Source organism: Glycine max, chromosome 3 (genome assembly GCF_000004515.6).
Source record: "Glycine max cultivar Williams 82 chromosome 3, Glycine_max_v4.0, whole genome shotgun sequence".
Classification (NCBI taxonomy): Eukaryota; Viridiplantae; Streptophyta; class Magnoliopsida; order Fabales; family Fabaceae; genus Glycine; species Glycine max.
The window spans coordinates 2381499-2407635 of record NC_016090.4 but is presented as its reverse complement, the minus strand read 5'-3'; the positions used below and the strand labels follow the sequence as shown (position 1 = coordinate 2407635).

General features: G+C 32.8%; 3 protein-coding genes across 3 annotated transcripts; all 3 read left to right on the top strand.

Moving 5' to 3' along the window:
- Positions 1 to 4746: 4746 nt before the first annotated feature.
- LBD12 (LBD domain-containing transcription factor) lies at positions 4747 to 10623 on the top strand. Its single transcript, XM_003521896.5, has 2 exons — positions 4747 to 5529; positions 9544 to 10623. Exons 1-2 carry the CDS (start codon positions 5170 to 5172, stop codon positions 9937 to 9939), a joined length of 756 nt encoding a protein of 251 aa, XP_003521944.1. The 5' UTR covers positions 4747 to 5169; the 3' UTR covers positions 9940 to 10623.
- Positions 10624 to 13239: 2616 nt separating this feature from the next.
- Positions 13240 to 25685, top strand: LOC100783833 (brefeldin A-inhibited guanine nucleotide-exchange protein 2). The gene is made up of 11 exons (XM_003521595.5): positions 13240 to 14746; positions 16959 to 17276; positions 17499 to 17844; positions 17929 to 18351; positions 18446 to 18735; positions 19134 to 19407; positions 19931 to 20430; positions 20989 to 21310; positions 21415 to 21796; positions 21978 to 22654; positions 23019 to 25685. The coding sequence occupies exons 1-11, from the start codon at positions 13542 to 13544 to the stop codon at positions 23628 to 23630; spliced, it is 5349 nt and encodes a 1782-aa protein (XP_003521643.1). The 5' UTR covers positions 13240 to 13541; the 3' UTR covers positions 23631 to 25685.
- Positions 24883 to 25685, top strand: LOC100778642 (calmodulin). Its single transcript, XM_003521585.5, has one exon. It carries the CDS (start codon positions 24883 to 24885, stop codon positions 25567 to 25569), a length of 687 nt encoding a protein of 228 aa, XP_003521633.1. The 3' UTR covers positions 25570 to 25685.
- Positions 25686 to 26137: the final 452 nt, after the last annotated feature.

Sequence of the window (26137 nt, the reverse complement as noted above, 5' to 3'; positions counted from 1 at the left end):
CTGTCAAAATATCTTCCTTCCAGCAAAAAAAGAAAGAACTGTAGTGCAAAATTTTTCCTCCCTTTCAAATTTGTTGAATTAGTGAATTCAATTCAATGTCCAAAGTTTTAGTTGAAATGAAATTGGTCTAGTTAGTGGATCCAAGATCAAACCCATATAGCCATATCTTTCACAATAGTTACATTGATTTCATGCGCGAGATTAATTAAAGCCTCTGGCATTGCTTCTTCTTCAGTCTCCACAGTAGTGGCACACCGGACGGCGCGGTCAATACTGTTACGGACATTTGTTCATTTCTTTTATTTTTCTGACACCAAAGGAATATTTTGATGTGAGTTTTAGCGTTGACAAATCTTCTTTCATGAAATTTTGAAGGCTATACGACCCAATTGCATTTAATAATGCTGACACTTTCTTAAAAGTGAAAATCTACACCATTTCTCAACATGGCTCAAGCTCCACAATGCCTACAACAAGAGTTATAATTTTTTGATACAAATGGTTTAAACACAAAATTCACATTCTTCATTTGTTGCTTTTATGTATCTTTATTCATATTTAACATACCCATCTCATATATCTCGTCTTTGTTGTTGTTATTAATAATTTTATCTAACTCAAATAAAATTATTTTTCATAAAAAATAAATTAAAATATAATTTTTGTTTTCCTTTTAAAAAAATAATAATTTCAGTCTCCTTACTTTTTAATTAAATCATTTTATTTTTCACTTTTAAAAAATTTACAATTTTATTTTTTTCTATTTTCTAATTAAGACATTTTATTCCTATTTTTATAATAAATTAAACTTGTTAGCAATTAAATAACTTTTGAAAAACAGTTATTATGTGTGTAATAAACAAATAGTTGTCGATCAATATTTATAAAATACATAAATTAATGTTTAAAATTAAACATAAAATCTAAAATTGTTTATTTTTTAAAAATAAAAAATAAAATGTCTTAATTAAAAAATTAATGATAAATTATAAATTTTTTAAAAGTGAAAGATAAAATATTTTAATTAAAAAATAAAAAAACTAAAAATGCAGATTTAAGAAAATAAAAAAGATAAAAGTTATATTTTAACCTAAAAAATATAGATGTGATTCAGACACAAAAATTAAAAACTCATATATCTCGTTTCTTTCTATCTTTAATTGAGTGTCTACATCTCATGAGAGTCTGTAGATCTTTCCAACAACAAATGTAAGTTGGCACAAGTGCCACAATTCATCATTGTTTATTGAACAGTCTTTTTCAGCATGAGTTTGGGTCACATAAACTCAAAGCTAAACTTGTAATACGTAATTAGAAAAATATTCATTTTAAATTAATTTGGTCATGATTATTTAAGAAATGTTGAAGATATAAAAGAATAAAAATAAATATTACAAATGTAGCTTTTCTTAGATAAAGTTTCAAATAAAAATAAAGTATGAAAAAATCTACATGAAAAAAGATGAAGTTCAATTTAATTTGATTAATAAAAACACTAAAACATTCAAATTTAAATTTAAATGAATATACAAATAAAATATGTATTTTTCCTTTAAAAAAAAAGTTAATTTGAGTAGAATTCTATAAGAACAGTTAAAAAAAACATTAAAAGAATACTGAAAAATGACTTGTTTCTAGATTACGTTTAACAAAATGAAGTAAGTAAGAGCTGGGAATCAATTTATTTTATTAAGAAATGCTAATTGTTAGTTTTTGTTAAAAAAAAAACTTATAATCAAATATATTTTCTTTTAACCCCTCAACCAATTATAGATATATCCGTTATGTTGAGAATTAGTTGTTCTTTTTTTTTTTTTTCTCTCTCTCTCTCAACCAACGCTGTTGTTTATTACTAGTATCTTTCTTTTAATTTTAGTTTGGTTCTTTCAATATTTTCATAAAAAAATGGCTACAATTAACAAATACCACCGAATTATTAATATATGGACTATTTTCGTTTTTATTACTTTTCTTTCCTTTGTAGAGAAACGGCGAATGGGTCCCGTCCCGTTTGAGAGGAGAAAGCGCTGAACTTTGAAGTTTGAACTTTTACTCAGCCGTTACGTTCACAATCATCCATCACACGTGGCGCCATCACATCTAAGTGGGTCCTCCATGAGTTTAATTATTTTTCTTACACCCCAATTGCCTTGAAATGACGATTCCAAAAATCGTGTGTGATTCCTTTTGTTTCTTCGTCTCTGTTATTATTATCCATAACATTTTTTATATAAAGGTAACAATTATATATATATATATATATATATATATATTATGCTTTAATTATTATGTATATATTTTAATTTACATTTCCTACAATTTTATTTTTTTCTTTAAAAATGTTATATTGTAAATTAATTATTCTCATTTTTATCTTATTGATTTTTACCTTCTTTTAGTGAAAATTAATTATTCAATGGAAAAATTACTTCTATCAAACTCAAGTCATTCATATAATTAAAATACTTTTTATAGATGTTAGTTTTATAATAATAATAATGTAAGTTGTTTTAGAGCATTAATTTCAACAATGAAATTACCTTCTTTTATTAATAGAATAAAAAATTGAATCGTGGTTAACTTATTTAAATTTTTTAAAAAAATGACAAATTAGCTAAATTAATCTATCAAAAAATAAATGAAAAAGAATGACAAGATATTAGAGTTAACTTAATTAAAATTAAATAAGAATAGTGAATGAATAATTTAGGTAAAATATTACGAATAAGAAATATGGAAAGCCAACCTTACGCATAATTATACCCGTATTACCGTATATATCAATTGTTTACTATAAGTTAAATGAGTGGAAAGTACGTTGAGTAAAAGTCATCATGAGATTCGGTTGATATTGATATGATAAATTTGATTATACGATAAATTAATTTAGTTGATCAATTCATTTCTATTCAAACTCTTCTTTTGTCTGTTTTCTTCTATATATTTTGACTTTCTCATCTAATATTTTTTTTTGTGCGTGTGATTATTAATTGCTTCTAAATATATATGTAAATTATTTTATATAACTTCTTTAATATGCTTACAATAATAATATTTAGAATAATTTTAATTGTTGTTTATTTTTTTAATGAAGAGTCATCACGGAATAATAGTAACATAAAATTTAAAAATTTATAGAAAAGAAGAGCATGTCAGAATTATTTTTTTTAAAATATACTACTTTACGTTTTAAAATTAATTCAATCATATCCAAATTTTGGCCCTATTTAAGGTGGTTGCAAATTTTTTATTTTCACATGCAACTTTCAAACCCAAACTTGTTTGACAAATATGGGGTTGAAATATTTTTTTATTCAATTTTAAAACAATTTTCATAATAAAAAAACAAAAAATTAGCTTTTATTATAAAAAAACAATATTCTAGTCTTTTTTATTTCTTGTTATCACCACTATACTATTCTTCTCACCATCATCGTTATTATCATCGTTATCAACAGGATCGTCAACCTCCATTATGGCACCACCAACATGAATATCTTCATTATTATTGTTATCATTATTATTACTACACAAAAAATTCTTGAATTAATCTTAATAGTTAGGTTGGAAAAATTTCAAATTAAATTTATGATGAAACTAAAAACTAAAATTAAATTTTAAAAACTAAAAAATTATTATTATTTTGTAAAATTTCCAACTCAACTAAAAATCACGGCAATGAATTGAGTAAGAGCTAATCTCTCACAACATCTTGACAAATCAAGGTTTGAATTTTTATATTAAAAAATGTTCATATTTAAGGTGTGCATGTGGTAATGAGAAACGAAAAATAAACTCAATTTTATTTGACTTAATATAATTATGTCAATTAACTGAAAACCATGCAAACTAATCAAATTAAAACATACTGAATTTGAATTTTATATTACCATATACCCAAAACGCCTCTAGTATCTGAGTGTACTTGAGCTGTATAGCAAGGTCACATAAATACAATATAGCTAGTGTGCGTTTCTTCTCAAACACACACATACACACATTGTTCAAAAGCCACTCTTTCCTTTCCTTACCGACACCCAATATAGTAAAAAACACAAATTTAAATACCCAATTTAAGAGACCCCTGAGGGATTCACGTCATTTTCTTTGCCACAAGTGTTCATAACTCTTTCATTTCAGAGTCATAGGCCAAAGCGTTTTGGCATTTTGTAACCAAGAGGAAGACAAAAGGGTGTGTCATTTTCAACCTTGGTGATTGAAAGAAAGCAAGTAAGCAAGAAAAGAAAGTAGAGATAGATAAGTTGGCGTCTTTTGTCCTCCACGCAGCTCAAAACACGCAGAGGCAAATATAGACCCTCTCCTCGACACGTTTTCACAGTTTTTTTTTTCTTTTTCTTTTTCTTATTTTATCCAATTCCTTTTAGGATCTGCAACAACAAAAACCTCTTTCAACATTTACATCACCCTTCTTAACTCCACATCAAAACCTTCCTTCCTTCCCATACAAGCATCACATGATCATGAGTAAATTTTTTGATAATCATACAATGGTAAGAAATATCCACTAGTTTTATTAATGATTAATCTTGGTCAAAAATTTAGTTGATTATTTTTATTGAGATCTCTCCTTTCAATCATCTTTTTTTATCCAAATTATTCGAACTTGAAATTTTGTTTAAAAAGATCGAATCCAATGTTATTCGGATCAATGACTTGTTATTGATGATAAATATATTTATAGTGTGTGTTGTTTAGAGAGAGAAAAAAAAGAATGAATAGCAGATGAGTTTTGTTTTGTTGGATAAATTCACGAGATGATCAAGGAAGGCAAAAAAGGAAAAAACAAAAGGAAAGAGAAGTTTGTGTTGAGGATAATAGTAAGAGGGGCTTATCGCATGTTTGCTTCACGCAAACAACTAAATATGTGGGGGTTAACCCTTTGCTCCCTCGCGTGGCTTTAAAGACTTCTTCTATATATCCTTTTTTAAATTCATCATTAAAAATACTAACACCCACCAAACCCTAAATTCCTACAATACAAACACACACACCAGCCTTCATTCCTTCTCTTCTTCTTTTCCTCCTTCTCCTTCTTCCATGGTGATTTAACCTAATCACTTCCCTCTCAACACCTTGGAAACTCATGATCTTACACTAACCACAAACCAAAGAAAAAAAAAACGCTATAGAAGTATAACCCTTTTAAAGATGAGTATAAACTCTAGTTGTAGCATAAGTGGTGGAAGCAGTAGTGGTGGAAACAATAACGGTGCCGGTGGTAGTGGCGGTAACAATGGTGGTGGTAGTCCTTGTGGTGCATGCAAATTTTTGAGGCGAAAGTGCGTGCCCGGTTGCATCTTTGCTCCGTACTTTGATTCGGAGCAAGGTGCCACGCACTTTGCCGCTGTGCACAAGGTTTTTGGTGCCAGTAACGTTTCCAAGTTGCTCCTCAACATTCCGGTGTATAAGAGGCTTGATGCGGTGGTCACAATTTGCTATGAAGCTCAAGCAAGGCTTAGAGATCCCGTGTATGGTTGTGTTGCTCATATCTTTGCTCTTCAGCAACAGGTAATATTGATAATAATTCATTAAATTAATTGATGGGTTGATCGATTATTATTTATTAATAGCTAGTTAATGATCATATACATGTTTCTTCAATAGAGATAAGGATGAAGGGTGTTCTTTGCATATTTGTTAATTAATATTATTTGTTTGCTTCTTTGGGTGTCGTATATTGTGTGAGTATCTTCTCCCTAAGCTTTTGCCAGCTATAGTAGCTTTAGCCAGCTGAATCTAAGAATGTAGTCAGCTGTTTTAGACTCCACCTTTTTCTTCTTTTCTTGACTTGAGAATATGATTTCTAGGTATTTAGAATTAGAAGGTCGTAGATTGTAGATGGTGGATGGGTTTCTACTTTTATATATATTAAATATTAAATTTAACTTATATACATTGTACTTGCCATTAACTGAAAAAAGAAAACACATATAGTATATGTTTATTAGTGTAACCCCCGCTTTTGTTTTGTTTTTTAGCCAAGCATTGACGAGGGGCTACTCACTTTGTAACTCCTACAGTGGTACCAATAAAAAAAATGTGAAAAACTTCTCTGTTTACAACAGCGGCAACAAGTTTAAAATCTTTTGGAAACTACCCCAAACTTCCACCATAAAATTCTATTTACAGCAGCAGCAATAATAATAATTATATATATTTTTTGATTGGTAAGAATATTGAACACAATATTAAAACATTTATAATATTTGCACACCCAGTCTAATTTAGACCTCCATAATTTTTATCTAACTTAATTTGATATAGCATAAATTGTTTATAATAGTGTATACAGTATGGGAGTGTAAAGAGTTCTTATACATAAACTGGTTATAATATAAACATATTGAATGTCAACCAACATGATTTCTATTGATTGTAAGAATAATTGTTTTACACAACAATATATAAAAATTAAACTCTTAGAAATTATCTTATATATAATTTTTAAAATAATTATTATAAATTCAATAATTTTTGTTTATATAATAATTCATGATTAAATAAAGTGTAAAAAAATCTATATTATTATTTTAATTTTTCAATTACTGACCCATTTATATAGTTAGAGTTTATGATGAAAATAAGTATTTCATTCAGCTTATTTTCTTAAAAAATGATTATTTTGATTTTTGAAATCAATCTTTTTCCAACACACACAAGGAGGTTATATAAAATCCATTCATTTTAATTATGAATACGAAGTATATATAATTTTTTAATTAAACCTAAATTTTTTAAAGGGGGCATTATCTTCATTCAATAAAGATTAATGATATACAAATTATCTTTTATTTTAAACACTTTAACATTTCTTATTTTTTTTTTAATTTTTCTTTTTCTATCAAATCACAAATCTTATTAATCTTTCATTTTTTTTTTCACTTTCTCTCTTAATAACATATTAACTGTCTATTAAACATATTTATTCTACAACAACCATGCCTTTACATACATTCTAGGAGTGCATCGTGCCCTCTGAAAGAGGAACAAAAGTTGGGGTTGGGGCCTTTGGGGAAAGAGGAAACAAGGTAGGGTATGCAAGGAGCCATGGAACATAGTTACATAGGGGGCAATTTCTATGCCTTTTTGCTGAAATCCACAACGCTTAATTGATTAACAAATGATGTGGTCGGCGGTTACACACAAATGGGTATACTATAGAGTCTAATAAAAATCCATGGCTTCAAATTCTTCAACCATTAACTTCTTCGTTTTCGCTGGTTTTAGGGGAATTGGTCGGTTAGTTTCTTGGGTTTTGGCTAGCATTTCATAGGTGCGGGTACGTTTCTCTGTCCCTATTATTATCCTTCTTAGAAAAATCACCATGATACGTTTTTCTGTCCCTATCTTCTTAATATTAAAAAACCTAACGAGACTGATTCATTAGTAAAGAAAAATCACTGTGCAATCCCACACTTCTTCTTTTATTTTATTTTTGAAAAAAAAAATTAGAGGTGATCTGTGGGAAAGAGACTACACCATCAAATCAAGCCAGCAATCTTCCTTAAATTGTGGACTTTCTTTTTTAATAGTTTATATATTACTTAATAAACTTAGGTCTTGTGTTTTCCCCCCCTTGTATATTGCTTTATATGAAGATCGAAACAATGAATAAGCTATAAGGTAACATCAATGGTGATTATATATATGCATTTGCTCCTTAGCTTTCCTTGCCATTCCTATACGTTCACAATTCACATACCTATTGTTCAAAATTATTTGAGTATATATAAGTTCCAATAAGACAAAAGATCATAAACAGTTTTAAAAGAATTGTTATGAACACACATGGCTATGTACAACTTTTATATATAGTTATATAGTGCCATGTGATTGTTTAACTAATAGTCAATTCATCTTCCTATCTTAGATATTAGTAAGATATTTTTTTTTTAATTATACAAATGCTAATTAGCTAATCCCTATGCCCTCATAATGGGTCATTGTCAGAAATTCTGATTTTTAAACAAAGGTCATTTTCAAAATATATGTTGAAGATTTGTATCATTTTCAAACTAACATTTTTTTTCTCCTTCAAGTGATCTAATCATATAAATTTGTTTATTTCCCCCAAATGACAACTCCTACAAATTAAACTCTTGTTTTATAACCTCGAGAAGTTGTTTTGATGTCACGCTTTCATACTTGTCATTCTTATTAAGTTCATTCACTTTCATCAAACTCAACATTTTTTTTTGCTGTTCAAGGTCCTATTAAAAATATGATCGCGGGAATGTGCAGAGAACACACCCCTGCCCTAAGTTTTACTTAATTATATCCACCTTCCCATTTTATAGCGTTGTATATCTTTGATAAAATTAATTGAAAAATTAGCTAAAAATTAAAAAATTAGTTGAAAGTTGAAAAATTAGGTAGTAACTGAAAGTTGAAAAATTATTTTATTAAATTAAAAATATTTGATAAAATTAAATGTTGAAGTAACGAAAAAATATAAACTGACAAAAAAAAATAATAAAATTATGATTTATTTAAAAAATATAACAAATTAAATAAATAAATATATCAAAGATAAAAATAAAAAAAAATATAAAAAATTTAAAACTAAAAATTAGCGTTTAAAAAAAATACTAGAAATTACTAAAACAATCTTACTTACCAAACAGCTAGCCAAATGGATTTTTCAATTAATAAAAAAAATTAACTAAAATAATTTGTTAAACATAACTTTAGTAATTATTCATCTTGGATTTCTCTCTTCATATTAAGCAAACGCCTCTTAAACTATAATTCTACCAATCCCTAAACGCCCCATATAAATTACCTCATTAGTTCTATATATGTATCATAAGAACAAAAATAAGACTAAAGATTCAAGGATTTAAAGTTGTTATATCAACTCTTTTATATATTAATTATCACTGCAAAAAATTAACTTTCTCATTATCATCAGTCAAGCAAATGAATTTGTCTTTCTCGAACAGACATATGAAATATGCAAGTTAAGAAATTAAAAATAAAATTTTTCAAAGAAAAATTTGTTATATTAAAATATAAAATTATTTTAATACTTATTTTTAGGTAATTAAAAATATTTAAGTAGGTGTTGTTTTCCATTTATGTTTAGAATATCTCTAACATTAACATGAGTGCTTAAATGAGTTGTTTCAAGTTAAATAATATTGTTTAACAATTTTTTTATTGCAGCTGATAACTTGATAATGTGTTGTTTATAAAAATAATTGTTGTTTAATTGATTATTGCAAAAGAAAAACAAATTTTTTAAATCCAAAATTTCATATGACTCAAGTTAAGTACTTACTTTAATAACTTTAATATTTGAGTAAATTTTTGTTTAAAGTTCTTAAAGCTATTTGATATTGTAGGAATTACAAATCTTAGACAAATAACTCATTGAAACAATTAGGCATGACATGATAGATGCTCTAATTTATGCACCTAGCACATAAGATAAAAAAAAAGAAGTTTTTAATACCTTTTTTAACAATGCATTCTTACTTATCTTGCTCATGAATTTTCTTGCTTCAATTCTTTGTTGGACAGGTGGTGAGTTTACAAGCAGAACTCTCCTACTTACAAGGCCACCTTGCAACCCTAGAGTTACCCCAACCACCACCACCACCACCACCACCTTCTTCTCCACAAGCAACCACCATGGCACCTCCAGTGATCTCAATAGCTGAGCTCCCATCTACAGTTCCAGCCACATATGACCTCTCTTCACTTTTTGATCCAATGGCACAAAGTCCTTCATGGGCCGTGCAGCCAAGGCCCATAGAGTCACGTCAATATGTGGGTAGTGGGCCTAGTGGCCCATCGGCTACTAGTGCTAGTGGTGGTGATCTTCAAGCATTGGCTCGTGAGCTTTTGCATAGACATGGATCTGCCCCAGTTGTTGCATGCTCTAATCCCTCCTACTCTCACCCGATTTCCAAATGAATCTTTGACCTAATCAATCAACTAATCTTTGTCTTCGGTTGATTTGTGGAATACTAGGAATTCAAGAGACATTAAAATTTCAATGTTTCATATGAGAAAGTAATTAATATAATGGTTCTTTATATCTTTCTTTTTTTTTTCTTTCTCTTTCCTCTTTAATTACTTTATTCATTGTGTTTTAAATGCTAGTGATCTAATACTTGGTTTATGAATTCGACTAATTATTTTGACCAATTTGAGCGTGGCGAAATTGCAATATGATTAAATGAGAAAGGAAGTTAATTTATCATCTCAGGTATGTGAGATTCATTTATTTTCAAATCACAAATTGTGATAATTAAAAGGTTAAAGGGAAATGCTACGTACAAGGCACTCGATTGCTTGGATGATTCACGGCACCCAAGGTATATAATTATATATTAATTCAGAGAAATGCTTTTTTTTTAATTTATTTATAGAAAATTCTGAGAAATGCTATAAGACGTTTTTATTGGTAAAAGAAATGCTATAATGCATTTTGATTTAGGGTGCATTATGTTTTTATTTATTTTTTTTTCATTTTTTTTTAACAAAACTATAATTTTAATCTATTTCTTTTTTTTTTTAACGATTCATCACTACAGTAAACAAAGAAAAAAATTGTCTAATTCTTTAATGAATTTTCAAAGATTCTTTAAGCCAATGACCAAGTCAAGCCATTCATCACACATCTAAAATAAAAGCAAACAAAACTCAATGTTTTTTTAGCGGCACGCTATGCGTTCATAAATGATATTTGTTAAAATCGAGATCCTACCTGAGATCGAAAGAGAGATTAAAAATCATAACTTGAAAATTATAACTGGGATAATAAGATCCTACAGTCTTACCTAAACCTTTCATCCTGTAATGATCGTTATGTAAAAAAATATTATTGTTATTTTTAGTTTTTAATATATATTATTAATTATATGTTTCCACTTATATTTCTTATAATTAATGATATGGACTATAAAAAAATAATTAATGATAATAAGGTTAATTTTATAAAATTGTTATTTTTTTATCTATTTATTTATTTTTCTTGGTTTGTGTAACTTTAAAATAACCTAAGCTAACAATTATAATAGAATGAAAGGAGTAATATATATGCATAAAAACATATAAAAAAGAAATATAATATAAATCACAATATAAAAAATTAAAATAAAATTTTATAAGCATAATAAGTCATAATTTGATAACATAATAGATTAATAAACTTCAGATTCAAATTAAGCTTTATTTAGTTTTTTTATTTATTTTAAATTTAGCATTGAGATTCCTTATGGTAATACCCTTTACATATGTTTTGTTGAACTGGGATGCTACTTTTGGACTTGCAGGAATTGTGCATGTCTTGATGGATATGGAACTCAAGCCATATGATGTGGAAGACTTGCTGTCCTTAGCTTCTACATTCCAATAACTCTTTGTAGCTTGTTATATCTCATTGCAAAGTGCTGAAACTATGAAAGTATTGTCTTTACTTTTTAGCCCAATAAGGACACTTTTAGATCTGGCTATGTAAAACTAAAACTTACTAACTTTGATGTTATAGTAAATGCATGATGATATTATATTTGCATTTAATTTTCTAATGTTCTGAATTTGTTTTTCTTTCAACTATACAATAGTTATATTGCTTAAACTTAAATTTGTTTTTACCGTTTTATCCCTTATTTGGATTCGGATAAACAAAATTTGAAATGGGCCAAACAAAGCTATGTAAAAAGGTATAGAAGCTGGAATAAGGGTGTTACTAGGGGCATCCAGAACTTAAGAGAAAAAGACTGAAATATCCTTGATCCGTAAGTCTTTTATGAATCAAGTTGATCCGTATGCGCTTAATATCAACATACAGATCAACTTGATCCATATTAACCTTATGAATCAACTTGATTCGTACGATTTATGAACCACCCTCACGCACACCTATCACAAATGTGAAGAAAGCACAAGGGCAGTTTTAACATTTTTAAAAAATGCTGGATGCACCTAGCAACACCCCTGGAATAATTGGATTGAAAAGCATATATTTTTTTTTAAAAAAAAAGGTTGAAAATTTGATTTGTACCATGTAAATATATTTTTGCCCACTTGGGCCCATAATTGCCTAACCTGCAACCTGAACTAATCGAAAGTATACTTGGATGGATTTGTGTCTGCAAATTCCTACCCGCTGTTTAGGTTAGATTGGGTTTTCTAGGCCCAAACTGGATTGACTCTGTTTGTTGATCTTTCTATAAATCACTAGTTAAATTAAAATAATTAAATAAAATGACATTAATTGATGTATGTGTTTGATGGTAATCCAATTTTTTAATCATAAAAACTGATTTGAATTTAATAATAATATCTTGAAAGACTTTGTTATAAAATATATTAGTAATATTCTTTTTCAAAATTTTAGTTTGATCAAAGTATCAAATTAGTTTTGGCTAAAAGTCAAACCCTTCCATAATGTCCACTGTCAAATAGTCAGAAGTCATAAAACAATATAGATAAACCCAATTTTAGTTTAATGACTATATAGTGACTGTTTTTTTTTTACACACTATATAGTGATTATTCCCACAAAGTGTGGTGTGGACCACTTAAACATTTTTTTTATTGATATTCTTCAGTCTCTACGTACCATGAAGGAAATAATTATGAAAAATGATAGAGTAGCCCACAAATGTCTGCTTTAATGACAAAATAAAATAAAAGTGCCATGTTGTGACCCTCAAGTTTTAACACAATGGATTGAGACAATCATCACCAATAAGAACCAAAACTTTCATGTTTAATCTGTACCCCACAAAATAAATACAACTGTCAAAATAACTTATTTAGATATTAATCAATGTCAATTAAATAATTAATAATTAAATATTGAAAATCCTATTAAAAATACATTAGAAATTAAAATACCATTAACCAATAAATTTATTACTTCCTTCGTATGTAATAATTATAATGTAAGAAAAAAAATTTCTCAAAATAATTATTATTTTAATTTTTCTAGAGAAAAATTAATTACTTTTTATAATCATGTTCTTAAAAATTATATTTTCAATTGATTGATAATAATAAATCTTTTTAGACAGAGAGTGTAATGATTTTTTTTTAAGTAATGAATATGAAAGTCTAATATAAAATATTATCCTTATGAAAAAAAGAAAAGAAGAACAATAATTAAAAAGCTTGTCCACTTCTCCGGCGATCGGCAACACTTTAAAAACCCGTAACTACCCTACGTTATTACATCCAGCAACGTTGTGACTGCACAACTAATGCAGGGGCTCTTGCGTCAATTCACGTTCAAAGTGAGAGCAACGTGCCAAAACCCGAAAACGCGATCTCAGAAAACTCAAAACTCCAGCAACCTTCTCTGCAATTCAGATCCTTCTCGGTCTCAAAACCTTGCTCACTAACTCGTTCTCTTCCCTTTCTCAACTCAGCGAAACATTCACCGAGTCAACACGCTCTCGCAGCACATGGCACCACGATACTAGCGTAGACGCGGCTGCATTTAATTTCCCCCCGAAGATCTCACTCTCCGTGGCGTCGCCGAGTCGCAACTCGCTCCGAACTCGGGAATGGCTTCTTCGGAAGCCGATTCCCGGCTGAGTCAGGTCGTGGTTCCCGCGCTCGAGAAGATCGTCAAGAACGCGTCGTGGCGGAAGCACGCGAAGCTCGCGCACGAGTGCAAATCGGTGATCGAGAGCCTCAGCCACCAGCAAGCGCCGCCGCCGCCGGGATCTCCTTCGGATACCGAACCGGAAACCGCCGTCCCCGGCCCGCTCCAGGATGGCGGTCCGGTGGAATTCTCGCTCGCGGAGTCGGAGTCCATCCTCGCGCCGCTCATCAATGCCGCCGTCTCCGGCGTCCTCAAGATCGCCGATCCCGCCGTCGACGCCATCCAGAAGCTCATCGCGCACGGCTACCTCCGCGGCGAGGCGGACCCGGCCTCCGGCGCCGCGGCGCCGGAGGCCAAGCTCCTCTCCAGCCTAATCGAATCGGTTTGCAAATGCCACGATTTCGGCGACGATGCGATGGAATTGCTCGTCCTCAAAACCTTACTCTCCGCTGTGACGTCGATTTCTCTGCGAATCCACGGCGATTCGTTGCTCCTAATAGTGCGAACGTGCTACGACATATATTTGGTCAGCAAAAACATTGTGAATCAAACAACGGCGAAGGCGTCGTTGATTCAGATTTTGGTGATCGTGTTCCGGAGAATGGAAGCCGATTCCTCCACCGTTCCGATTCAGCCAATTGTGGTGGCGGAATTGATGGAGCCAGTGGAGAAATCCGACGTGGACATTTCGATGACGCAGTACGTGCAGGGTTTCATAACGAAGATAATGCAGGACATTGACGGCGTTTTGAACCCTACGACGCCGAGTGGGAAGGTTAGTTTATTAGGTGGACACGACGGTGCGTTTGAGACTACCACGGTTGAGACTACGAACCCTACTGATTTGTTGGATTCCACTGATAAGGACATGTTGGATGCGAAGTATTGGGAGATTAGTATGTATAAGACGGCGTTGGAAGGAAGGAAGGGGGAGCTTGTGGATGGGGAAGTGGTGGAGAGGGACGATGATTTCGAGGTTCAGATTGGGAACAAGTTGAGGAGGGATGCTTTCTTGGTGTTTAGGGCGCTCTGTAAGCTTTCAATGAAGACGCCGCCGAAGGAAGCCTTGGGGGACCCGCAGCTGATGAAGGGGAAGATTGTGGCTCTGGAGTTACTGAAGATTTTGCTGGAGAATGCTGGTGCTGTGTTCAGGACTAGTGTGAGGTATCACATTTTTACTTATCTTCCTCTTTAGGTTGAAGTTTACACTTTAGTATTGTTGCCAGTTAGGGAGAAGATTTGTGTTATTTTAGTTTTGCTGTTAGATGACAAGAAGATGTTAGTTTCTAAGTTAAACATGTTTAGTTTTACACATGAACGTAATTTTGGAGGCTGCTCACCGGCTTTCCAAACATGCACTATAACAATACTTATACTCACCCAAAGTAGATTTAAGTAAGGTATATCAAGATACATGCGGTAGTGATTTTGTGTACGTATTTCATACATAATCAATTCATACTATTAAGCAGTTCTGATGTAAGAATTAGCTTACTTACATGTTACATCCTGTCCTTGTAGATAATGATTTTAGCCAATCTGATCATTGAGATATACCTAGGCATCATGAATATGTCACTTTCTTTGGAATCAGTTTATGCCTTAATATTAATACAAGGTGACAGAGTAAAAAGAAATCTTGGATCAATGTAAAACATTTCAGGCTTGATATGCTGGAAGTTACTTTCCATCTAGTGGCAGATTTTGTAAAGTAAATCTTCCTATAAAAACCATTTTTGCCAGAGTAAGAATGAATTTAACTATGTTGGTGTTAACAGATGCAGAAATAATAATAAATTGAATTACGCACACACACATAAAGTTATCTATTAGATAATCTAAAGAGAAACATGTCAATGTCATAATGATGTGTCTGGGAATTTCTTGTTGGGGATTGTTAGATTAGCATCACAAGTCCTAGAATATTTTTATCTTTACAACCAGTCTAGTCTCAGCAATTCCTTTGAGCAGGATATTATATGGTTTCTACTAGACTGGAACATCACCTCTGAGAGCTAATTTAGGTCTGAAAAATATTATGTTTGGTGGATACCCAACTTATAAAATAAAGCTGATTGATATAGTCATTATAAGGGCAGTGGCCATTGCCCATTTTAAAATTTAAAATAATTTGGTCGTTGTATGTGCAGTGTGCTCTTTGATGCTGTTGACATCTTGATCTTTTCTGCATCTTCCCCTCCTTACTTTAGAGGTTATAATCTGATACCTGAATCCCAATGCAACTACAATACTCAAGGTCCCTTTTCCATGTTGAAAATATTTGTTCAATTTTTGGCTTTCTTTTTCCATTATATTAGGATTAAAGAAGAATTCCTTCCAGTATTCACTCTTGGAGTTTTTCAATCTTGATGGGAGTGAATACCAATGTCATTCTTGTAGTAAAAGCTTGTTCTAATCTTGACTTATCAATTTTATGCTATTCCTGGATATAGATGAAATTGTTTTTATTTTGTTGTTCCTTTCCCTGCCCATTGTGCCTTTGGGAACCTGCAATCTGGAATTTTCAGAACTTTAAGGTAGATGCAATTAGCATGCACTGTCACTGACAATGTAATCCCCCCCGCTCCCATCTACTGTAGATAAGCAGTTAATATATCTGTTAATCATGATTTGTTTGTCTTTCCTGGGTATTTGTGGTTATTTAACATATAAAGTAGGAAGAGCATTTTCTATTAGAAATTTAGGATCCACTTGAAATACCTACTCTGCATACTAGCTTCTGGTTATTTTTGTTTCTTCTGTACCTAACAGTTTCTTGCAAATTATAACAACAAAGTTACACAACTTTGTTTCCCTTCACAATAAATTATGCTATGCATGACTTATTTTTTGAATTTCTGGCATCTTAAGAATTATTCCTAGGCTAACATGGTCATGAAAGTCCTATGCCTTAGCAAGGTATTCCTATTTGAAGCTACCTCTAAAATTAAATAAATAATTGGATGCACAAAATATTAATTTTGATCTTGTATTATTTTTAATAATTTAGTTTAACATTTTTAGTTGTGCCAGTCACAAGTTTGAATACCCCTTCTGGCTTCTGTCCTCCATAACTGATTCAGCAGGAGCAAGAAGAGTAAATTGATTAAATTATGTTAACCCGCTGTTTATGAATTGAATGTGCCTCATCTTCTGCTATTATATTTTTTTTGTATGGACTATTACTTTAATTTTATTTATTTATTTTGTGTTTATCTCTTGAATTTAACATATGACCTTTTGTCCCTCATCATTAATGCAAATTAACATTTTCTTTGTTCTATACACCACTTGACACTATATTTTTTTTTTACTTCATAATTTTTCCAGATGACAAAAATAGTCCTGATGGTTAAATTTGGTTGTGGATGAGCAGGTTTTTAGGCGCCATCAAGCAGTACTTATGTTTATCCTTGTTGAAGAACAGTGCTTCAACTCTTTTGATTGTGTTTCAGCTGTCATGCTCCATTTTCATCAGTCTGGTGTCAAGATTTAGAGCTGGATTGAAGGCAGAAATTGGAGTTTTTTTCCCTATGATTGTTCTCAGGGTCCTAGAGAATGTTTCTCAACCTAATTTTCAGCAGAAGATTATAGTGCTTCGATTTCTGGATAAGCTTTGTGTTGATTCACAGATATTGGTTGACATATTTATCAACTATGACTGTGATGTCAATTCATCAAATATATTTGAGAGGTGTGCTATTATTTTATTTAATTGTTTATAGATATTTTATTTGATTTACTGTATAAATAATATGTGCAATTTCATGTTTAGAATATGGATCTCAAGTTTAATAGCATCTTCATTTTGTTGGAGTGTTTTTCATACACCATTCATGCTAGTGTGGCTGAGGTTATCTTGATCGTCACTTAATATACTCTTTATAGTTATTTCTAATTGTTATATTCCTCCTAGGATGGTCAATGGACTTCTTAAAACTGCTCAAGGTGTCCCTCCTGGTGTAACGACCACACTTTTGCCACCTCAAGAAGCAACACTAAAACTTGAGGCCATGAAAAGCTTGGTTTCCGTTCTAAAATCAATGGGAGACTGGATGAACAAACAATTGCGCATTGCTGAGCCTCATTCAGCTAAGAAAGTTGAAGCAACAGATAATAGCCCTGAAAGTGGAGGTTTTACCATGGTAAATGGGAATGGAGAAGACCCTGTTGATGGATCTGACTCCCAATTGGAAGTCTCCAATGATGCATCTGATGTTTCAACTATTGAGCAACGCCGGGCTTATAAACTGGAACTCCAGGTAAACAAATGAACAAGGTTTTGAGAATAAAGTATATCTTTGCTCTAGCTTTTTACCAATGAATCTAATGCTAGTGTATGGCAGGAAGGTATATCACTTTTTAATAGGAAGCCTAAGAAAGGAATTGAGTTTCTCATCAATGCCAACAAGGTGGGTGATTCACCAGAGGAAATAGCTGCTTTTCTTAAAGATGCATCTGGGTTGAACAAGACTTTGATTGGTGATTATCTGGGAGAAAGGGAAGAGTTATCCTTGAAGGTAATGCATGCCTATGTGGATTCTTTTAACTTTCAAGGGATGGAGTTTGATGAGGCAATCAGGGTCTTTCTTCAAGGATTCAGACTGCCTGGTGAGGCGCAGAAAATTGATAGGATCATGGAAAAGTTTGCTGAACGTTATTGCAAATGTAATCCAAAGGCCTTTTCTAGTGCTGACACAGCATATGTCCTTGCCTATTCTGTTATAATGCTCAATACAGATGCTCACAATCCTATGGTGAAGAATAAGGTGTGCTCACAATCCTATAGTTCTGTAAATTGATGTACAAATAATTATGTCAGACATGATGGCTTATTTTCTTTTTGGTTGTTGAGTTATGCAGATGTCTGCTGATGATTTCATAAGAAACAATCGTGGCATTGATGATGGAAAAGATTTGCCAGAGGAATACTTGAGGTCCTTGTTTGAGAGAATATCTAGAAATGAGATCAAAATGAAAGAAAATGATGCGGCTCCTCAACAAAAACAGACTGTGAACCCTAATAGACTTTTAGGCTTGGATAGTATATTGAATATTGTGATCCGTAAACGTGGGGAAGAGAATATGGAGACCAGTGATGATCTTATCCGTCATATGCAAGAACAGTTCAAAGAAAAAGCTCGCAAAACGGAGTATGTATTTTTTCCATTCTCTAGAAGTGATAATTTCCTTTCCAAATTCTTTTCTCAGGTTGAGCAAAACATTTTACCTGATGTTGTTTTTGGCAAGAAGAATCTTCTGTTGACTTCATCCTGTTTATAGATCCTACCATATCTACTATTATTTATCTGCTTTGTACATGATCCATGTCCCGTTTGAAGTGTGATGTGTGCTGATCTAAAAATTTCACACTAGTCCCCCCCCCCCTTTCTTTTTCTTTAATATTTTAATGCCAATTATAGAAAAATAGTTCCTAGATTTCTTTAATATCCATGTCCGTTTGCAGTTTTTAAGTGATTTGTTAAAAAATAAAGAAAAATAGTTCCTAGATTTTTTATTTTCTTGATATTCATTTGCTTGCCATTTGCAGGTCAATCTATTATGCAGCAACAGATGTTGTAATCCTGAGATTCATGATTGAGGTGTGTTGGGCACCGATGTTGGCAGCCTTCAGTGTTCCTCTTGATCAAAGTGATGATGAGGTTGTAATATCCCTGTGTCTTGAAGGCTTCCGCTATGCTATTCACGTTACTTCTGTAATGTCGATGAAGACTCATAGAGATGCTTTTGTGACTTCATTAGCAAAGTTTACCTCACTACATTCACCAGCAGATATTAAGCAGAAAAATGTTGATGCAATTAAGGTTAGTATAATTTAACTTCTCTTCTACCTGGCTTATGAACAGCATATAAGCTGAAGTGATTATCAATTAGCAATTCTTATTCTGTGTTATGTTACTTCCTACTCATAGTGTTAATGCCTCCTTTCAAAATGCTTCATTTTTTGTGTATTATTGCATTCCCATGGCATGCTTTATCATTTCAAGTTCACATATACTTTTTTCCTTTAATGGATGTTTTTATCCTATCCAAAGCTATACTCTCTACAAGTGCTTTCATTGCTACATGCATACAAATATAAACAAAATTAGTTTGGACTTCCCTTCTTCTACAAATATGATAATTACAAAATTAATGTCGTGTTTTTGTGGAGTTTTGCTACATTTGCTGAAAATGATTCTTGGAACAATATCTGAAGGCATATGATAGTAATTATTTGTTGGATCTATTTTAAGTATTGGGTAATGTGTTCCTGGTACCTGAACTCAATATTCAGTTTTTGTTGATTATATTATATGACTGAACGTGTCATCTGTTTATTACTAGGCAATAGTTGTTATTGCTGATGAGGATGGAAATTACTTACAAGAAGCTTGGGAACGTATCTTGACTTGTGTTTCCCGGTTTGAGCATCTACATCTTCTTGGGGAGGGGGCTCCACCAGATGCCACATTCTTTTCCTTTCCTCAGAATGATTTAGAAAAAACAAAGCCAGCAAAATCAACCATTCTTCCGGTTTTGAAGAAGGGACCTGGGAGGATGCAGTATGCAGCTGCTACTTTGATGCGGGGTTCATATGATAGTGCTGGAATTGGCAGTAATGGTTCTGGTGTCACATCAGAGCAGGTGAACAATCTAGTCTCTAATTTAAATATGTTGGAACAAGTTGGAAGCTCTGAAATGAATCGCATATTCACTCGGAGTCAGAAGTTGAACAGTGAGGCCATAATAGATTTTGTTAAGGCTCTATGCAAGGTCTCCATGGAGGAATTGAGGTCTCCATCTGATCCACGTGTTTTCAGCCTTACAAAGATGGTTGAGATTGCGTATGTATTACTCACCTACTACTTCAAACAAGCTACCTCTTTTTGCCTTCCCTCTGACTTTTTCTTTTTCCTCATGGTTCTTGGGGTTCATTGGTTGGGGATTATTACAAAAGACACACACTTAATAGCACTTGACAATATTTACCTTGTTTATAAATTGAACATTTTGACACACTGTTTTTCTCCTTTTTGGTTGATTGCCCTTGCCCTTTCTAAATTCCCAACTCTCGTGCTCACTTCTTTGTAGTCTGAGGAAATTGTTGAATTGAACTCTTTTTTCTGTTCAACTCCGGTAAAATATCATGATGTTGGCATGTGAAGAGGTCACCTGTTTCTTTTAACTCCCCAGTTTTGGTTCAAATGGTAAGACAAGGGATAAAGTGCTTAATTTTATTGAAGAGAAGAACATTACAAGTGTGCCCAAGGATCAAGGTGGGGAAGTGTAATTCATTTGTAAAACAAATGTTTGGGCAGAGCATCAAGCATATGATTATGTTGCATCATTGATTGATGTTTATATGCTGCTACCTATTGTCTGACACGATTATTATGTAACAGGCACTATAATATGAACCGCATCAGGCTTGTGTGGTCAAGCATCTGGCATGTTCTCTCTGATTTCTTTGTAACTATTGGCTGTTTGGCAAACCTTTCAATTGCAATTTTTGCAATGGATTCCTTGCGTCAGTTGTCAATGAAATTTCTGGAGCGGGAAGAGCTGGCCAATTATAATTTTCAAAATGAATTTATGAAGCCTTTTGTTATTGTTATGCGAAAGAGTAGTGCTGTTGAAATTAGAGAACTAATTATCAGATGTGTCTCTCAAATGGTTCTGTCTCGTGTCAACAATGTCAAATCAGGATGGAAGAGTATGTTCATGGTAGAGCTGATAAACTCCTATTGTCTATAGAGAGCTTCAATTAATGCTAATGTTTGTGGATTTTTTTCTCCTCCTCTACTTATTGCTCATAGACCTGATTTCAGGTATTCACAGCAGCAGCTTATGATGACCACAAAAACATTGTACTCTTGGCTTTTGAAATTATGGAGAAGATTATTCGAGATTACTTTCCATACATCACTGAGACTGAAACCACAACCTTCACAGACTGTGTGAATTGCCTAATTGCATTCACCAATAGTAGATTCAATAAAGAGATTAGCCTAAATGCCATTGCTTTTCTTCGGTTCTGTGCTACAAAACTAGCTGCAGGAGACCTTGGCTCATCATCAAGAAATAAGGATAAGGAAGTTACTGGAAAGATTTCTTCATCTTCACCTCAAACAAGAAAGGAGGGGAAAAAAGATAATGGAGAGGTGACTGACAAGGATGATCATCTCTATTTCTGGTTTCCTTTATTGGCAGGTGAAGAGATTATATAAACTTTATCTAGACATGAATATTGAATATTCAGGAAAAAGTTGTGAATTTATGTTTCTTAACTTTTTCAAATGATTAGTGTTTCTTTTGCTACCATCTTGCTCCATGTCTTAAGAAGCTTAGTGTGTTGCAAATGTACATGTACTTATTTGTCAACTTTCTGCAGGTTTATCTGAGCTTAGCTTCGACCCAAGACCTGAGATTAGGAAGAGTGCGTTGGAAGTCCTGTTTGAAACCTTACGTAACCATGGGCATCTCTTTTCACTACCTTTATGGGAAAGAGTATTTGAGTCTATCCTATTTCCTATATTCGATTATGTTCGACATTCTATTGATCCTTCAGGGAGTAGTTCACCGGTCAATGAAGTAGAGGCTGATGGTGAGCTTGATCAAGATGCTTGGCTTTACGAGACATGCACATTGGCTCTCCAGTTGGTTGTAGATCTTTTTGTTAACTTTTATGACACTGTCAATCCACTTTTAAGAAAGGTGCTGATGCTCCTGGTTAGCTTTATAAAGCGTCCTCATCAAAGCCTTGCTGGCATTGGTATTGCTGCCTTTATTCGTTTGATGAGTAATGCTGGGGAGCTGTTTTCTGATGAAAAGTGGTTGGAAGTGGTTTTCTCAGTAAAAGAAGCAGCAAATGCAACACTTCCTAAATTTTTGTTTGTTGAAAGTGAGAACTTCACTAGAAATTACGAGCATGCTTCAACAGCTGAAGATGATAGAGATCCTGCCGAGTCTGGCTCCCCAGATAATTTAGAAACCATGAGGATTCGTCGTCTTTATGCTCATTTAACTGATGCAAAATGCCGAGCTGCTGTTCAGCTTTTATTGATTCAGGTAATTTTATATTCTGTTCCTCCAAAATATGTTAGAATGTCCTATAGAAAGAAATTATGAAGGAACCCAGAAATGTAGCTGTGGCCTGTCGCCTGTGGCATTTAGTTTATTCGGAAAGTTAAACACTCTGCTTGATTAAGATCCTTTATTATTATTGTTATGTTAGATTCTTATTATTTTAGCACTACTCAAATGGTGGATAATAGTAAAAATATGCCCTTGATGGGAGCAGACGTGCTTTTCCTATTCAGCACCTCATTTCAACGTGTATTCTTGCATTGGTGTTCACTCTTATGCTTCCCAGTCAAAATAGGTGCACGTGATGTTGAAAAGTGATGTTAAACTCTCTTCCTGAAATTTGCAGGCGGTGATGGAGATCTATAACATGTATCGAACTCACCTTTCAGCAAAAGCCACGCTAGTCCTGTTTGATGCTTTGCACGATGTAGCAGTACACGCGCACCAGATTAACGGCAATACTATATTACGATCAAAGCTTCAAGAATTTGGTTCTGTGACCCAAATGCAAGACCCTCCACTGTTACGCCTTGAGAATGAATCGTACCAGACCTGCCTTACATTTTTACAAAACCTTGTCATTGACAAGCCTCCTAGTTACGAGGCGGATGAGGTTGAATTGCATCTCATTCGGCTTTGTCAGGAGGTTTTGGAGTTTTATATTGAAGTTGCAGGTTTTGGACAAAAATCTGAATCTTCTCATGGTAGACAGCAACATTGGTCAATTCCCTTAGGCACTGGGAAGAGGAGAGAATTGGCAGCACGATCGCCTCTCATTGTGGCTACTATTCAGGCTATTTGTAGTTTGGGAGATACTTCTTTTGAGAAGAACCTGTCTCATTTCTTCCCTCTCATCTCCAGCTTGGTACGTTGTGAACATGGGTCAAAGGATCTCCAGGTTGCTCTCAGCGATATGCTTAGTTTATCAGTTGGTCCTGTTTTGCTACAGTCATGTTGATAATTTGGGTAAAAGATTAACCCTGCATTTTGAGATGTAGGATTTTTTTTTTTTTTTTTTTTTTTTTGCTTAAATCTTTTTGTTCATAATTTTCTCCTCTCTCCTTTGCCTTGGATTACTTGTCAATAATATACTATGACGGAGTGTATGAAAAGTTGGTAGTGATTTTGTCTTATAGCTACACCTTCCTAAGTTTTGTATTTTAGAAGCTAGCTTTTCCGGTCAGAATTGATATGTATAACCATGAGGCTCAATGTTGTATTTTTATCTATTACTCAATTTTCTTTTTAAAAGAATTAGTTTTGCAGCATTATGTCCTGTAAAGATTAGTCTATCGGGATTTTCTTGTTCTGTGGTATTTATTTTTCTGGTTGTAAAGGGTTAGTCTTACTTAGGGTCTACTAGTTTATGTTTGGATAAACTTTATAGGAGTAGAAAATAAGGAAATATGAAATAAGTTTCTTCCATAAGTTAAACTAATTTAAAATTAATTTTATGTACAAGTTAATTACAACTACAGGGATAAAAAAGTAATTAAAGAAATTAAAATTTGACGTAGTTAAGTGTCCAATACGTGAAGTAAATGCTAGTATAAAATTATTAATGTGTCATGCTATCCAATCTTGTTACAAGGTAGGATATTATATAAAAAGGCCTTTACAAGGATTGGTAATGGAACACGAGTTCCTCAGAAAGGAGGATTGTCTTTTGTTCACACAAAATCCAAATACACAGTCACCAAAGAGAATTGCCTTGTCAATTTCATCGATGCAGTCCTGCGGAGATCACAAGATATAGATAACAATAATTGTAGGCCTGTGAAAGCGAAAGTTAATTGGTAGCACATAGTATAGGAGATATTTTATGACTTTTCTACACCAGCCACCAATTAAGACCTTAATCAAATCCAAAATGAATCAGTCTCTTCAAATACATCCTTATCTATTTGTTTGTGTATGATTTAACCAACTGAATTTCATAATCAGCTGACACAAAGAAGAAAGAGAAGAGAATAATACGAAGAGCCAGGGTTTTGCCTCAGAAAGGGTTCACCCATTTGCAAAGTGCCTCGAGAGTTGAGATCACATCGGAACAAAACTTGGAGAATTATTACAATTTACAAGGTGACAAAAGTGCATGGCATAGATTTTTTTTTATCTGTATAAATCAAGGTACCAGAGAATTTATAACAACTCAGACACTTTTCTCAATTGAGACCTCTTGGTAAATGGTATGTCATAGATAAAGCTACATGCGTGCTCAACAAAGTTCTTATTCTCAATCTCCCTTAATTATGTTGGAACCTTTCGCTACTTGCTTCACCTTTCTTCATAGGAAGACCAAATTCTTCCTCAACAAACCAAGAATCAAGGAGATGATGGGTGCATGCTGCAAGAGAAGACAATCCAACATAAAATTATTCTCTTCAAGTTCTGACCTGTCAACCTCTTCTTTCCTTCACATGAAGCTCTCCACTCAGTTTCATCAAGTTTTCAAGCTTATTGACACTAATGGGGATGGGAAGATCTCAATCAATGAGCTCAGTGAATTGCTCTCAAGCCTTGGATACAACAAGTGCACTGCTGTCAAGGAAGCTGAAGGCATGGTGAAAGTGTTGGACTTCAATAGAGATGGGTTTGTGGACTTGGATGAGTTCATGATTGTCATGAATGGTATGGAAGAAGAAAAAGAAGAGAAATTTGGAAGTGGCATGGAGCATGATGGTGGTTACCTCATGGATGCTTTTCTTATCTTTGACACTGACAAGAATGGCCTGATTTCAGCCAAGGAACTGCAGAGAGTTCTGATCAATCTAGGGTGTGATAATTGTAGTCTTAGAGAGTGCAAGCGTATGATAAAAGGGGTTGATAAGAATGGAGATGGGTTTGTGGATTTTGAAGAATTTCGATCCATGATGCAAAGTGGATTTGCTAATTAGAGCTTGAAATGGGTTTTTGCTGTATTTCAATATTATTAATTTCTTTTGTTTTTTCTTTCTTTTTTCTGTACACAAACAATATCTTAAGATAGCACAGTGTGATATTTGACGGATAATGATGGTATTTAAGTATGTGATAATTGTGATTAAAGGTTTGATTATCAAGTCTATGTATATGTAAAAACATCTATTGAAAAAAAAACTAACACCTAAAATAAATTTCAATACTTTAAGGAAAATGAATTATCAAGTCTCTCTAGTTTTAGTTAGGGGATATTCTAAATTAATAAAAAAAAAACATGTCTTAAGATTTAGTTATGCATGATATTCACCCCCTCCTTTTGAACTCCTTATTTCATACGATAATATAAAAGAATAGAAAATGTGTACATTAAGGGAAAGATGCATTGTATTATGTTATGGTGTATAATTATGTTAAACTCGAGGGATGCAAGCATTAGTTTCTTTTTCTTCTTTTTTTTTTTTTTTCTTTTACTTCACTTACGAGTACTCCATAGGAGTGTCAAAAAAGAGATGAGAGATTAAGCGACACAATTTCCTTCTGATT

Excerpts from the sequence above, each read along its gene's own strand:
- LOC100783833 (XM_003521595.5), top strand. The coding sequence starts at position 13,542 with ATGGCTTCTTCGGAAGCCGATTCCCGGCTGAGTCAGGTCGTGGTTCCC. Across the intron at positions 14,747-16,958 it reads GTGTTCAGGACTAGTGTGAG|GTTTTTAGGCGCCATCAAGC; the intron begins GTATCACATTTT and ends GTGGATGAGCAG. Across the intron at positions 21,797-21,977 it reads CTGGTTTCCTTTATTGGCAG|GTTTATCTGAGCTTAGCTTC; the intron begins GTGAAGAGATTA and ends AACTTTCTGCAG.
- LBD12 (XM_003521896.5), top strand. The coding sequence starts at position 5,170 with ATGAGTATAAACTCTAGTTGTAGCATAAGTGGTGGAAGCAGTAGTGGT. Across the intron at positions 5,530-9,543 it reads TCTTTGCTCTTCAGCAACAG|GTGGTGAGTTTACAAGCAGA; the intron begins GTAATATTGATA and ends TTTGTTGGACAG.
- LOC100778642 (XM_003521585.5), top strand. The coding sequence starts at position 24,883 with ATGCGTGCTCAACAAAGTTCTTATTCTCAATCTCCCTTAATTATGTTG.